Source organism: Pyrgilauda ruficollis, unplaced genomic scaffold, assembly GCF_017590135.1.
Source record: "Pyrgilauda ruficollis isolate IOZ18807 unplaced genomic scaffold, ASM1759013v1 scaffold330, whole genome shotgun sequence".
NCBI classification, from domain to species: domain Eukaryota; kingdom Metazoa; phylum Chordata; class Aves; order Passeriformes; family Passeridae; genus Pyrgilauda; species Pyrgilauda ruficollis.
Genome location: NW_024524712.1, coordinates 6,222 through 20,409, shown reverse-complemented (window position 1 = coordinate 20,409; position 14,188 = coordinate 6,222). Strand labels below are relative to the sequence as shown.

Genomic DNA, 14,188 nt, shown 5'->3' with positions numbered 1-14,188 from the left:
TGCTACTGCCCCCCCCCCCCCCCCCCCCCCCCCCCCCCCCCGCCACCCCGCACTAGAGACAGTACCCCAGCCCTGTGGTGGTGCCAGTCATGGGCATAGCAGAGGCAATGGTCCACACCCATCCCTGGAGACCCTAACCTAGCTCCTGAGTGGCCAAATGACCAGAAGTCCTACCTGAGGGAAGGGCCCAGGAAGGCCAAAGGGTATTTAAGGCCAAACATGAGGCCATCACATGGTCTAGACCCTATGTTCCTCTTGGAAGTTCTGTCTGAACACTTGGAAGCAAGGGGTTGGATGCACTCAACCCCTTAACTGAACTAGCAGTAGTTTGGTACAGGCTCAAAAGGACATAAATGGCCTGAGTTGTAGACAGGCCAAGAGTTAATCTAGTTCCTATCTGTTCTCTGAAAACCTACAAAGGGGCAGAGTGATGCAGTGAGCATCAATGCCTATGTTCTTGGAACACCAATCATGTGATTAACACATGAATAGCAGGTGGTACAAGGAGTCTCATACATACCTTTCATATTTTATGAGATTTGACTGCAAGCCAACCACTTTATTCCATAAATATGACAGCATAAGTGAGCCTTCTTTGAGCTCTCCCTGCTAAGTAGCTGACTGCATGGCAGTGATCTCCCCTTAAGCTGGGATGCCTCTCAAGGTTGCTACTCAAGGTTGAGACCTCTTACCAACTGCAGATCTTGTAATAGAGAGCTCTAAGATTTTACCTTGGTAACTTTGATTCTGTCTTGGTAGTTTTGAATCACTGTTAAATCCTTTGTGCAGTACAGTAATAGAGCAAACTTTGCCATCAAACTTTGTTAAGTCACACTATTATAGCATCATATTTCAATAAAACCACTTTTGCCAATACCTTAGGCTGCAGGTCTTTAAGCAGTCTAAATTGCCCATTAACAACAAATTGGCATATTTGGCTGGATCCTAAATCAGGATTTGTGACAAGCTGACACATGGTAACAGTCCGTTGTCATTGCAAAGGGCAGTCCTAACCCTCATTAGAACCATAGATTTGTTAAGGTTGGAAAAGACCTCGAAGATCATCAAGTCCCTCCCCCATCATTGCACCTTATGCAACTACTTCAAGTGAGAGACAGAAACATTGAGAATTTATTTACAAGCAACTGAAGTAAATAGAATGTGGAAACCTCAAATACAGAAATTACTTTCACTTCCCAAAACACACATGCTAATAAGTTCTCTGATTTATCTCTTTTATGAAAATAAAATTATTCTAGAGCATCCAATATAAAAGGTGTACTTACAAGCATTTTCCAGTGTTTCTAGTGAATATGTCATAGTCTTTAAATAAATAGCTGATATAAACAGATTTTAGATACAAGCTTCAGATTGTTTTTATGTAGTAGAACATAGCAAATCATTGTGCTGCAATTAGAGATGCCACAATGAAAGTAAAAAATAATTGAACTGTGAATTAGCATTGTGAGTTACACGACTGGGTTTAACTGCATGGATCAAATACAAATTAAGTACCTCAAATGTTTCTATTTGTAATGTAACTCCCAGTGTTGCAGTATCAAATGTTTGCTTGAGGGATGTTAGCAGGAAAGAGTTACACAGGGAACAGCAGCAGCGGTAGCAGCTGACCCATGTCTCTGAACAGGTTGAATGGGTCAAACAATAACAAGACACCATTTCTACTAGAATGTGAAGAAATTTAAAACAGTCCAACTATTTGTTAGTTTGGCGTCCATTCAGCAACACAACCAATATGGCAAAAATATCCATCTGTTTGGCTGTATCACTATATGAACGATATTTTAATTGCCTCCGACAGCATGACGTTATTGTGTGATTGTCTTGCAGCTTTAAAAATTACACTGACCAGCAGAAGTCTGTGCATAGCCACAGACAAAATTTAAACAAAACCTCCTTGGAAATACTTGGGCTTTAAACTACTCGAAACAACAGTCACTCCACAGCTGGTAACTTTAAAAACCAACATACACACGTTGAATGTCTTGCAAAAGTTATTGGGCACCATTAATTGGATTCACCCTCTGCTGAGAATTACAACAGAAGAATTAACTCCTTTATTTCAATTGTTAAAAGGGGACTGAGATCTCTCTTCCTTAGGCAATTGACAAGAACTGCCCAAAAGGCTTTAGAGACTGTAAGTGATAAAATCAATAAGTCCTTTGCCACATGTCAAAACCCAGATATGCCTTTGCAGCTGTTCCTGATTTTGCAATTTTTCCAACCCTATGCTCCTATTGGCCAACGTGATGTGCATGAACATCATCTTTGGTTATTAAAATGGATTTTCTTGCCACACACCTTTTCAAAAACTATAACCATTCAACTTGAAATGATTATTTGACTGCTGTCGATGGGGCGACTCTGATGTCAGAGCCTGACAGGATATGATACGGCAGTAGTACATCTCCCTATTACTGCAGCAGAATTAGAGAATCTTTTCAGGGATTCACTGTCATTTCAAATTGCTCTTGCGGACTATAATGGACAGTTTATTCACTCAGTGCCTTGACATGCATTGTTACAATCTTTTAAGGAACTTCCCTTCCAACCGCGTCGCTTACAAAGACACCTATCCCTGATGCAAAAACTGTTTTCACTGATGGATCAGGGAAAACACACAAAGCTGTGACCCTGAGGAAAAATTATACAGGACAGTGGAAACAATAACCTTACAACCTGGATCTACCCAGTTAGTCAAACTAGCAGCCATGGTAGAAACATTTAATCTCTTTCCACAGAAACATATTAACATTGTTTGTGATGCTCTTTATGTTACAGGAATCATCAAGAGAACAGAGCATTCATTCTTGAAGGAAGTTTCTAACAAAGATATTTTTGTATTATTAACCACTTTGTATAACTTTTTACTTCACAGGTCTCATGAATATTACATTCTGCACCTTAGATCACACACCAGTCTGCCTGGCCCTAAAGTGGAAGGTAATGCAATAACAGATGCTCTTGCCATGACAAGTCACTATATCACAAAAGTTAGGGTAGGCAAAACTTTCTCATTATTTCTATCATCAAAATGCCCGAGCATTGGCTAAACAATTTGGCTTGACCTTGCAACAAGCTGAAGATATAGTGAATACTTGTTCACAATGTCAGCAGACTTTTTCCTTACCACAAATGTTAGGTACAAACCCACGAGGATTAAAACCTAATGACATTTAGCAAACAGATGTTACCCACAAATTGAGTTTTGGGATTTTTAAATATATGCATGTTTCCATTGATACTTTTTCAGGTTTCATAGTAGCACCAGCTCACAAAGGTGAGAAATCGAGAGATGCCACCCGACATCGGCTGCATACTTTTACTACTATGGGGGTCCTTCAACAGATAAAAACAGATAATGGACCTGTATATACACCCCGAAAAACACAAGATTTTTTCCACAGTTGGGGGATCCAACATGTTACAGGTATTGCCCATTCTCCAACAGGGCAAGCCATAGTATAAATGGCACATTACACATTGAAAAACATGCTACAGAAACAAAAAAGGGTAAATCTGGTAGGTATGCTCCATACCTCAAGAGCAGCTTAACAAAGTGTCCTGGTTTGGGGCAAATTTGGGAGAAAACCTCCAAAAGGAGCCCCTCCAGAAAGCAAACCCACACTGCCCCTCCCCCCAACTGGTTCGGGAAGGATTTCCTCGGAGACAAGCGGAAAGAACCTGTTTATTTAACAGGCAAAGCACTCTTCAGCACACAAAATGAACAATACTGGATGACAAAACTGCCACAGACAAAATTTAAACAAAACCTCCTTGGAAATACTTGGGCTTTAAACTACTCGAAACAACAGTCACTCCACAGCTGGTAACTTTAAAAACCAACATACACACGTTGAATGTCTTGCAAAAGTTATTGGGCACCATTAATTGGATTCACCCTCTGCTGAGAATTACAACAGAAGAATTAACTCCTTTATTTCAATTGTTAAAAGGGGACTGAGATCTCTCTTCCTTAGGCAATTGACAAGAACTGCCCAAAAGGCTTTAGAGACTGTAAGTGATAAAATCAATAAGTCCTTTGCCACATGTCAAAACCCAGATATGCCTTTGCAGCTGTTCCTGATTTTGCAATTTTTCCAACCCTATGCTCCTATTGGCCAACGTGATGTGCATGAACATCATCTTTGGTTATTAAAATGGATTTTCTTGCCACACACCTTTTCAAAAACTATAACCATTCAACTTGAAATGATTATTTGACTGCTGTCGATGGGGCGACTCTGATGTCAGAGCCTGACAGGATATGATACGGCAGTAGTACATCTCCCTATTACTGCAGCAGAATTAGAGAATCTTTTCAGGGATTCACTGTCATTTCAAATTGCTCTTGCGGACTATAATGGACAGTTTATTCACTCAGTGCCTTGACATGCATTGTTACAATCTTTTAAGGAACTTCCCTTCCAACCGCGTCGCTTACAAAGACACCTATCCCTGATGCAAAAACTGTTTTCACTGATGGATCAGGGAAAACACACAAAGCTGTGACCCTGAGGAAAAATTATACAGGACAGTGGAAACAATAACCTTACAACCTGGATCTACCCAGTTAGTCAAACTAGCAGCCATGGTAGAAACATTTAATCTCTTTCCACAGAAACATATTAACATTGTTTGTGATGCTCTTTATGTTACAGGAATCATCAAGAGAACAGAGCATTCATTCTTGAAGGAAGTTTCTAACAAAGATATTTTTGTATTATTAACCACTTTGTATAACTTTTTACTTCACAGGTCTCATGAATATTACATTCTGCACCTTAGATCACACACCAGTCTGCCTGGCCCTAAAGTGGAAGGTAATGCAATAACAGATGCTCTTGCCATGACAAGTCACTATATCACAAAAGTTAGGGTAGGCAAAACTTTCTCATTATTTCTATCATCAAAATGCCCGAGCATTGGCTAAACAATTTGGCTTGACCTTGCAACAAGCTGAAGATATAGTGAATACTTGTTCACAATGTCAGCAGACTTTTTCCTTACCACAAATGTTAGGTACAAACCCACGAGGATTAAAACCTAATGACATTTAGCAAACAGATGTTACCCACAAATTGAGTTTTGGGATTTTTAAATATATGCATGTTTCCATTGATACTTTTTCAGGTTTCATAGTAGCACCAGCTCACAAAGGTGAGAAATCGAGAGATGCCACCCGACATCGGCTGCATACTTTTACTACTATGGGGGTCCTTCAACAGATAAAAACAGATAATGGACCTGTATATACACCCCGAAAAACACAAGATTTTTTCCACAGTTGGGGGATCCAACATGTTACAGGTATTGCCCATTCTCCAACAGGGCAAGCCATAGTATAAATGGCACATTACACATTGAAAAACATGCTACAGAAACAAAAAAGGGTAAATCTGGTAGGTATGCTCCATACCTCAAGAGCAGCTTAACAAAGTGTCCTGGTTTGGGGCAAATTTGGGAGAAAACCTCCAAAAGGAGCCCCTCCAGAAAGCAAACCCACACTGCCCCTCCCCCCAACTGGTTCGGGAAGGATTTCCTCGGAGACAAGCGGAAAGAACCTGTTTATTTAACAGGCAAAGCACTCTTCAGCACACAAAATGAACAATACTGGATGACAAAACTCATTAACTGCTCTGAAGAGATGACAGATTCAGATAGTCTGTCCTGTGGGTGGTTGCTCTGTTATCGGTCCCTCTGGCCCGGGGAAAGGCTGCAGAGTAGGCCCCAGCAGGCTACAAAGTGCAAGTTCTCAGTGTTTCCCTGGGTCCCAGTCCAGAGCAGGTTTGAATGGTTCCAAGAAAAGGGAAAGAAAAACAGTTCAGGGAAAACTCGGACTGCCTCAGCTAGCTAAACTAACTAACTAACAAGCAAAAGGAGTGCAGTGTTCTGCCCCGTCTGTGCCCAGACAACAACAGTGGAAGTCTGTGTTCCAGCAGACTGTGGGGGAGAATGCAGCTGATAACGAAACTCTGTGCTCCTTCTTCTCCCCGCCTTCACTCTCAGCCGGTCTTGAAGGCACAGAATATAACATCCAGCATAAACAGAACACCTGATTGGGGATACAAGCATCATAAAGTCACCCTAGGACACAAAGCAACCTATGTTTTAAATTTTTTTAATCTTTTCACTAGGGATGACCTAATGGCACATCAAAGACACCTAGGTCAGACAACTGATGGAGAAGGAGTTCACCCAGAAGTTACATACAAAGATGTACACAGTGGTCAGTGGAAAGGTCCAGTTCCACTGTTAGCTTGGGGGAGAGGTTATGGGTGTGTTTCTTTGCCCACAAGACCATATTGGCTTCTGGCAAGATACACCAAATGCAGCCAAGGATGACAACAATGAATCTTGCTGTCCTTCTACTGCTATACTGCCATCAAGTGGTGGAAGGAAGAATCTACTGGGCACACATTCTTGAGCCACCACTGTTTTGCCCTCTGAACTGGTGGGATCCAGAACCTCCCCTCAGCAACAATGGAATGGGTAGGAGGAACTTGGCTTCCTCCCCTAGATCAGGATGTTGTAAATACATGTGTTACCAATGCTTCTTATGTTACTGATTTACTGCCTATATGCTTAATGTGGAATCAAACACCTTTTTCTCCTTACCTTGTGCTAATTTTTTTTATGCAATTACATTTAATATATGTATCCTTGGGAACAGTAAAAATATTGACTGCTATTACATTGCCGACCATTCTGTCTACCTCTAACAATTCTGTGGATACCACTCCACCTCATTTTCCCAAATGTCATCTTACATCCATTTCCAATTTACAACGTTTGGAATGGACATCATGTATAGGACAAAAACCACAACAACAATTCTTACAATATGGGAGAGTAATTGACTGGGGACCACATGGTATTCTTAGAGAAAAGGGGACAAATACAACCATCCTCCCAATCCAAAAGGCAAACTGCAGCATTGTTTGGCATGATGGTGGAATGGCCAGACCATTGATTCAATATTATCTAGGTAGTAATCAATCACATGTTCATAAGCATTTCTGGAAGATGTTGTTACCTGCCTTGGGTAATATGGTATACCAGTTGAACTTGGTTAAGAATCGTACCATCAGAAATTTGACATTGTTAAAGAGACAATCACTAATGACTTGTACTTCACACCTGTATGATTTTGCTTTAGTTAATGATCTTTCAACTGATTATAGGAATGGTTTGTATTTTTTATCTGCTAATTCTTTTGTCTTTAAATCATGTGTAACCAATGAAGATATGAATAATTTTTTTGTTCTTCTTCCATTTAAAAGAAAACCGGAAATTTGGGTACCTGTAAATCTGACTTGGACTTGGGAAGGACAAGATGGTCTTTCACAATTGGCTCAACTATTCCAAGAGGAAATCCAAAAGAGTAAGAAATGAGTTCACAAATTTCTGGGTTGGTTGATTTTTGCCATCGTTTCTGCTGTAATAATATAAACCACAGCCTCTGCGGCTGTTGCAGCTTTAACTAATTCCATTCAAACTGCCCACACCATGGGACAAGCTTTAACCAATATTACGAAAGAGTTACAAACATAAGAGCAAAGTGACAAGGAAATAATGACCAGATTAGATGTCTTGGAAAGCGCTCTTTTGTGGATTGGCAAAAGAGTTGAGGCTCAAAAATCCCACATATCCTTACATTGCAATTGGGAACACATTCATAACTCTATGTGTCACTCCTCTTCCATGGAATGAAATGGAACAAAACTGGGAAACAGTCAAAAACCACTTCCAAGGAGCCTTTGATAAAACTTTAAGACAAGATATTCACTCACGTCACACTCAGTTAAAAGATCAACTCAGAGCTTTGCAAACTGGAGAAACAAAAGGTACTGACAGACTTTAAAAATTCTCTCTCTTGGCTAAATCCAAAAAATTGGTTTTCAGGAATAAATTTATGAGTTTGGGGTTTTATTGGATTGTCTGGCAATGATATATTTTTAAATTTTCTGTCTTGTCTTTTTTCAAAAAAATCAGACCTGTTAAAGGCACACAAAAAGTCATGGTTGCACTTGCATTGTCCATGACGTCAAGAAAAAGAGAAGGGGGAAATGTTGCAGTATCAAATGTTTGCTTGAGGGATGTTAGCAGGAAAGAGTTACACAGAGAATAGCAGTGGCGGCAGCTGACCCATGTTTCTGAACAGGTTAAATGGGTTGAACAAGACACCATTTCTACTAGAATGTGAAGAAATTTAAAACAGAACTGGCCTGTGACTCTGGAAACGATAATAGAAGATGTCAAGGGGACAGATTTATTGTGGAACTGTGATTAAGCTTTTAGCCTGTAGCTAAATACAGCATTTGCTTTAGGGGTATAAAAACTGATGCACTTTGTGAGTAAATCAGATTCACTTGCACCTCTGCTAGTGTGTCTCATCTTTCATGCATCACACCCAACATGTATATTTAAGTCTTGCAGCACAAATCTATGTTTAATTCAGTATAAACACTACATTTTCAGAGAATTTCTCAAACTGCAAATAAAAAAAAAGTTGCTTAAGTTAAACAAATATAAAGACAATTGAGAATCTGATGAGTTAACTTGATACTCCCTGCTGTTAAACAAATGTGATTATTTTAGACATTGGATGAAATCTACCAAATATTTTCTCTTAAAACTTGCAGAGATTTAATATTTTTTTTAAAACAAGATGTGCTCAAAGTAATCACTTTAATTTATTGTAATTAAGACCGAGTCTGCAACATTTTCCCTGCCAGTAAAATAACCTGGGAATAGAATCCATCAATATCCCATTCATCATAACATAGTTGTTTAGCCTCCAAATGAAGCTCTTGAGGGCAGAATATCAAAAGGCAAATCTCAAAGCAGTCTTAAATGGCATTTAAGTTTCTTTACCCTTCTCAGCTACTAAGACTGATCCCCAAACTTTCAAGACTCTCATGCTAATAATTAAATATATATGAATAATCCAGGCTCAAGTAAAACCAATCCTTATTTCAGATCAGTATCTTTAACCTTCACTTCTAACAGAAGAAAGCAAAGATTTTCTTTAACACAAACTTTCTGTATTTTGTCCATTACAGTTGCCTAACATTTGTCTTTGAGAGTGTTGTATTTACAGCTTGATAAGAGACAAATACTCATGCTTAGTACTGAAACACACAGAGATATGATGATCAGATCAGTATTTTTAATTTGATTGAACAGAGGCCAGCTTACCCCCCAAAACTTCACCTTGCTCTTGCAACAATGTATTCTTTTCTCATAGGGAAGACTATAAAACACAATCTGAAAAACTCCCAGTTATTGAAGAATTGGCAGAGATAGTAAATGAGATGGAAGCCACACAAAAAGTTTCAGTAAGCAGGTCCCACTTTCGTCTACAAAGTCAACTTGGAAATTTTAAATATGTTTTCTTCTTAATGATATCTATTAGCTTGTTTTATGCTTCACCAAAATGAGCAGAGTTAATAGACAAGTCCCTTCTCCCCACACACCCTCTCTCCTTCCCTTGAATCTACTAGTGGTTTTACTGCAAGAAAGATAAATAACATCTGCGACAACAGCATTACAAAAAGAAAAAAAAATACAGGTTATTCTGATAGTAGACTCCCTTCTGAAGGGAACAGAAGGTACCATATGCAGCTCAGACCCACTCCCTTAAGGATGTCCGCTGCCTCCCTGGGGCATTAAAGATGTTTCTATAAGCAGCTGGGAGAAGTCTCACGATTGCTGGCCCTTGTTCTCATGGGGAATTTCAACTTACCAGACATCTGCTGGAAATACAACACATCAAAGATAAAACAGTCCAGGAGGATGCTGGAATGTGTGGAAGAGAACTTCCTGACACAGCTGGTGAATGAATCAACCAGAGGAGGTGCCCTGAGGGATTTGTTGATTATAAACAGAGGGCTGGTGGGTGATGTGATGGTTGGAGGCTGTCTTGGGCACAGCAGTCACAAAATTAATGAGAATTCTTAGAGGAGTAAAGGAGGGTGCCAGCAGAACTGTTCCTTTGGACTCCTGGAGGGCAGACTTTAGCCTGTTTAGGATACTGGTTGAGAGAATCGCTTGAGGCAGTCCTGAAGGGAAAAGGGGTCCAGGAAGGCTGGACACTTCAAGAAAGAAATTTTCAAGGTGCAGGAGCAGGCTGTCCCCATGTACCAAATGACGAGCCAGAGGGGAAGATGACCAGCCTGACTGAACAGTGACATTTTGCTGGAACTCGGGAAAAAAAGAGTTTACTAACTTTGGAAGAAGAGGCAGGAAACTCAGGAGAACGTCCTGTGTTCAGACTTGGGGTCCTCACTACAGGAAAGACATTGAGGTCCTGGAGCATGTCCAAAGTAGGGCTCTGAAGCTAGTGAAGGGTTGTGGTGTTATATACCCATCACCCCCTCCTTTCCCCTCATCCTTGGGCCTGGTCTACAATCTCAGAAGCTCCAGCTGAGCAGTGAAGCATCCCTTGACAGTACCAGTCGGGCCATGAGGCACTCCCTGGTTGTACCAGGAGCTCTTTTATGGTAAAGGTGGGAAAAATCAGAAACAATGTCTGCCCAAAAAAGGTGGGAAACAAAGGATAAGCAGCTATCCTTTGTAGCCTTGGTAAACCATTTACCTGAATTGTACCCTGAGAGGAACAATACCATTGTTACTGGACTTTCTGGGAAAAAATGCCAGTAGTTACCAGCTTGGGTTATGTCCAGGAGGGAAACTTACTGATGACTAAAGCCAATCATGACAACATGGTGATCAGTCAAAGGTTGGACTCAATGATCTCAGAGGTCTTTTCTAACTGAAATGATTCTGTGATTCGGTGACTCTATAAACAGCAGTCCTGAGTGAGGCCCTTTGAGCTCTCCTGGACTGCAGTGGGCTGAGTCTGCACCTCCCTCTAAGTGGGGCCTCTCAGAGCTCACAAACCCTCAAGTTTGTGATACTCAAAGGACCATCACTGACGATGAGGCCTAGGCTGATATCCCCCATCTCCATGCTCCTCCAGGTGCAACCCTTGCCTGTTGGGAAATGCAAAGAGAATTGATGTATTTCACTGAACTTGAGTGGAGTTTTTGATAGGTACATTTACACACGTAGGAATAGGTGTAGACATGGTGTTGCCTCTGTGTGTGTGAATCTATTATCTTTGCATCCATATCCTTTGCACCCTTACCCCTTTTGCATTCCTGGTTTCTGTGTCAATCATTCCAAATTACTTCTGGTTTGATCTTCCTTTGTATGCTTTAATCTGTTGCAGTAAGCAATAGAGTGTACCTTGCCCCTGCCCTCTGCGCATTCTGGATCTGGAGGACTGACCAGCGCCGGTGAGAAAAGCCTGAGGAGCCTTTTGCTGCGTTCAGGAGCCAGACTGCTACTGCCCAACCCCCACCATAACTCTGCCATTGCTCCGGGTTTGTGCTACACTGTAGCTTTTCACCCTCTGCCTGCTGGGAGAACCTGCTGTTCCAGCTTGCTTCCCCTGGGGTTCCTGCTGCAGCTCCTTTTGCTATCCAGAGGGGGCACCGAAATCGGCTGCCCTGGGGGTTCATAAAAGAAGCCCCTTCTCCATCCCGTTCTGCCGGCTGTGCCCGCCATTGTCCACGTGAGAGGGAGACGGCCTAAACTCACGTCACAGCACCCCCTGCAGCCGTGGGGGAGTCATCGCACCTGCTCTGCCCAGCTGGGGAGCCACCAGCGCCCCTGCCGGCTGCGATTGTAACTACACCAAAGGGGAAAGTGCTTAAATAGCAGGAAGAGACTGTTTTTTGGGGTTTCTGTTCTTTGTTGTTGTTACTCTCGTTATACATAGACACAATAGTAAAGAACTGTTATTCCTTTTCTCATAACTTTGCCTGAAGGGCCCTTAATTTCAAAATTGTAATAATTCAGAGGGTCATATTTTTCATTCCAAGGGAGTCTGCTGCCTTCCTTAGCAGACACCTGTCTTTCAAACCAAGACATCATGCTGCAAAGATAATAATCATCATCATCATCTGAAGTACAACAGTCAAAGCATTGAGATTTCCTTTGTTGTTTTTCTCGTAAAACACAAGAAAATCTGAATTGAGAAGGAAGCCTTTTCTCCAGCTTTCATATGAAGGCAAAATAAAAGCAAATGTTGGAACTAAAGCAGGACTGTGAAAACAAAAGTGCCTATCTCGACAAGTGTCTTAAAATGCAAAAAGTAATAGCTGACATCTAGTCTAACCCTTACAAAAGTCTCTGAAGTAATGTTCTCTTGTGTTAAGCATGGAGAGTTTCAGGTTCAAGATAACATTTACAGATGGTCTGCCTGCTGTTACATTGAGCTATAGAATGGTAACTCTATGGCTTAAATATCTCAAATATCTGACTTGAAAGAAGTATTTGATGCTGTACACACACAAGATAGAAAAAAATAGTGCATAAATGAAGGTTAGCTCTTAGAAAGAGACATGAATATCTAGTGAGATTTCAATCACTTAAGGATACATACCTAGCTATCAAGATGCTAATGAAAGTTTAATATTCTCCAAAGGAAGCAGGCCTCAAAACTTTAGTGAGCTCATCTGATTGTATATAAGCATTCCCACCAAGCACCATCCTAAAACACTTTCCAGGGAAAGCTTCTGCAGCTCACAGCATTCCACCAGTTAGGACAGATAAGGACACAAAGAAAAGGCAAGTAAATGATGGTTTTATAGGCACATCGAAGAAGACAGCTGCAATTTGACAAAAGACTAAAGCAAATAAATCAGAAGTGGGGAAGTTGTTAGGCTTTTGAAAATGAGGAAGCTTTAGTTTCCCAGAGCAGAAGATGGGAAAGGTAAGTTGAATAAATGGACAATTTTTATTTCAAATTATTCTAACAAAATACAATGAGTGACATGCATAAACTAGGCAACCATGAGTCTGCAGCTCAGGATGCATCTCAGACTGGGAAAATATATGTACTGTTTTTCTTGTTACAAGAGACGTGACTTTCATGACACTAAAAGTGAATGGCTAGCAATGAGGGGATACTGATCTTATTCAAAGGTGAAAAAATTGCAAATACATGGATACAGTTGCACTTTTAATTATAATACAGTACCCTAATAGATATTTAGCCCACATCTATGAGAACAGTGTTTTCAGATATACACAAGGCAACCACAGAAGAGGGTTTATAAATAAAAACTTTATACCCCCTACTTAATTTATCTACAAAGTTGTGGTGTTACATTTTAGTTAAATGGTATGCTCTGTCTCACCCCTCGAAAATGTATGGTTTATTCCAAGCCTGTGATCCTCCCCTGAAGTGTCATGTATCTGTAATCCCATTGGTCCAAGTCTTATTCTGTGCCCACTTTGAATCTCCCTGTTAAGCTGTGAGGGGGAGACCGAACTCTTTCTTGGCCCTTTTCTCCCTAGGTTGTCCCTCTCTCCCCCTCCTTCCCCCTTCCCCCCTTCTCTCTCAATAACCATGCTGCTCCCGGGGGTGGGACCCTCAATAAATACTCATCTAATCAGCACCCTCAGAAGCTGTGTGGAGTCTCCTTGCCTGCTGGCTGTTACCAGCGAACATACAGCTTAAGGGGCCCCCCAGGGACTCCCCGGGACCCCCAAAAAAACAGCAACACAAAGTGACACCATTTGTCTTGAAGACAGCTAGTTATTTGTCAATTACCTTGAAAACAGTTACAAAACTTACCTCTAGTATGGTGAGAGGCAGTCATTGGGAAGATAAAGGTTTTGTTAAGGTCAAAAGAATAAAATAATTTGCACTTTCCTCAATAGAGGGAAAAACAGTTTGATGTTTGGATTCTTAAACAAGGCAAATACAAAAGCCAACTACAATTGCTAAGAAGAAAAACATAATATAATGTCATACCCTGAAAAAGAGCCCCCCAAAAGTATATCAATGAACTGGAAAAATCCTGCCCAGCTAAAAAGGTAAATCAAAAACTCAACAAATGAACTAAAAACTATTTTATATTTGTATCTGCTTTTGGAACCTGTCTCCCTTCTTTTTAAGGGGGAGTATGTATGACAGGAAGAAATGTTATCCCATTCAAGCATATATTTTTCTTAACTAGATTTAATTTTTAAAAACTGGAAATATTCAGGTACTCAAAAAAAAAAAAAATCTGCCGTTCATCCCCATCCCAAGGGATCAATTTACACACACACATGCATGCATATAAACATTAACATATCTGTTTCAAACAAA

The 14,188-nt window shown here is 40.6% G+C and overlaps 1 protein-coding gene across 1 annotated transcript in view; it reads right to left on the bottom strand.

Annotated features, from left to right (window-relative positions):
- Positions 1 to 13,935, bottom strand: part of LOC121357440 (F-BAR domain only protein 2-like) — a 92,592-nt gene extending 78,657 nt beyond the window's left edge. Inside the window, exon 1 of the mRNA XM_041474702.1 lies at positions 13,670 to 13,935. Coding sequence (XP_041330636.1) covers positions 13,670 to 13,694 — 25 coding nt within the window. The 5' untranslated portion in view covers positions 13,695 to 13,935. The remainder of the gene's footprint in view (positions 1 to 13,669) is intronic.
- Between the last annotated feature and the right edge of the window lie 253 nt (positions 13,936 to 14,188).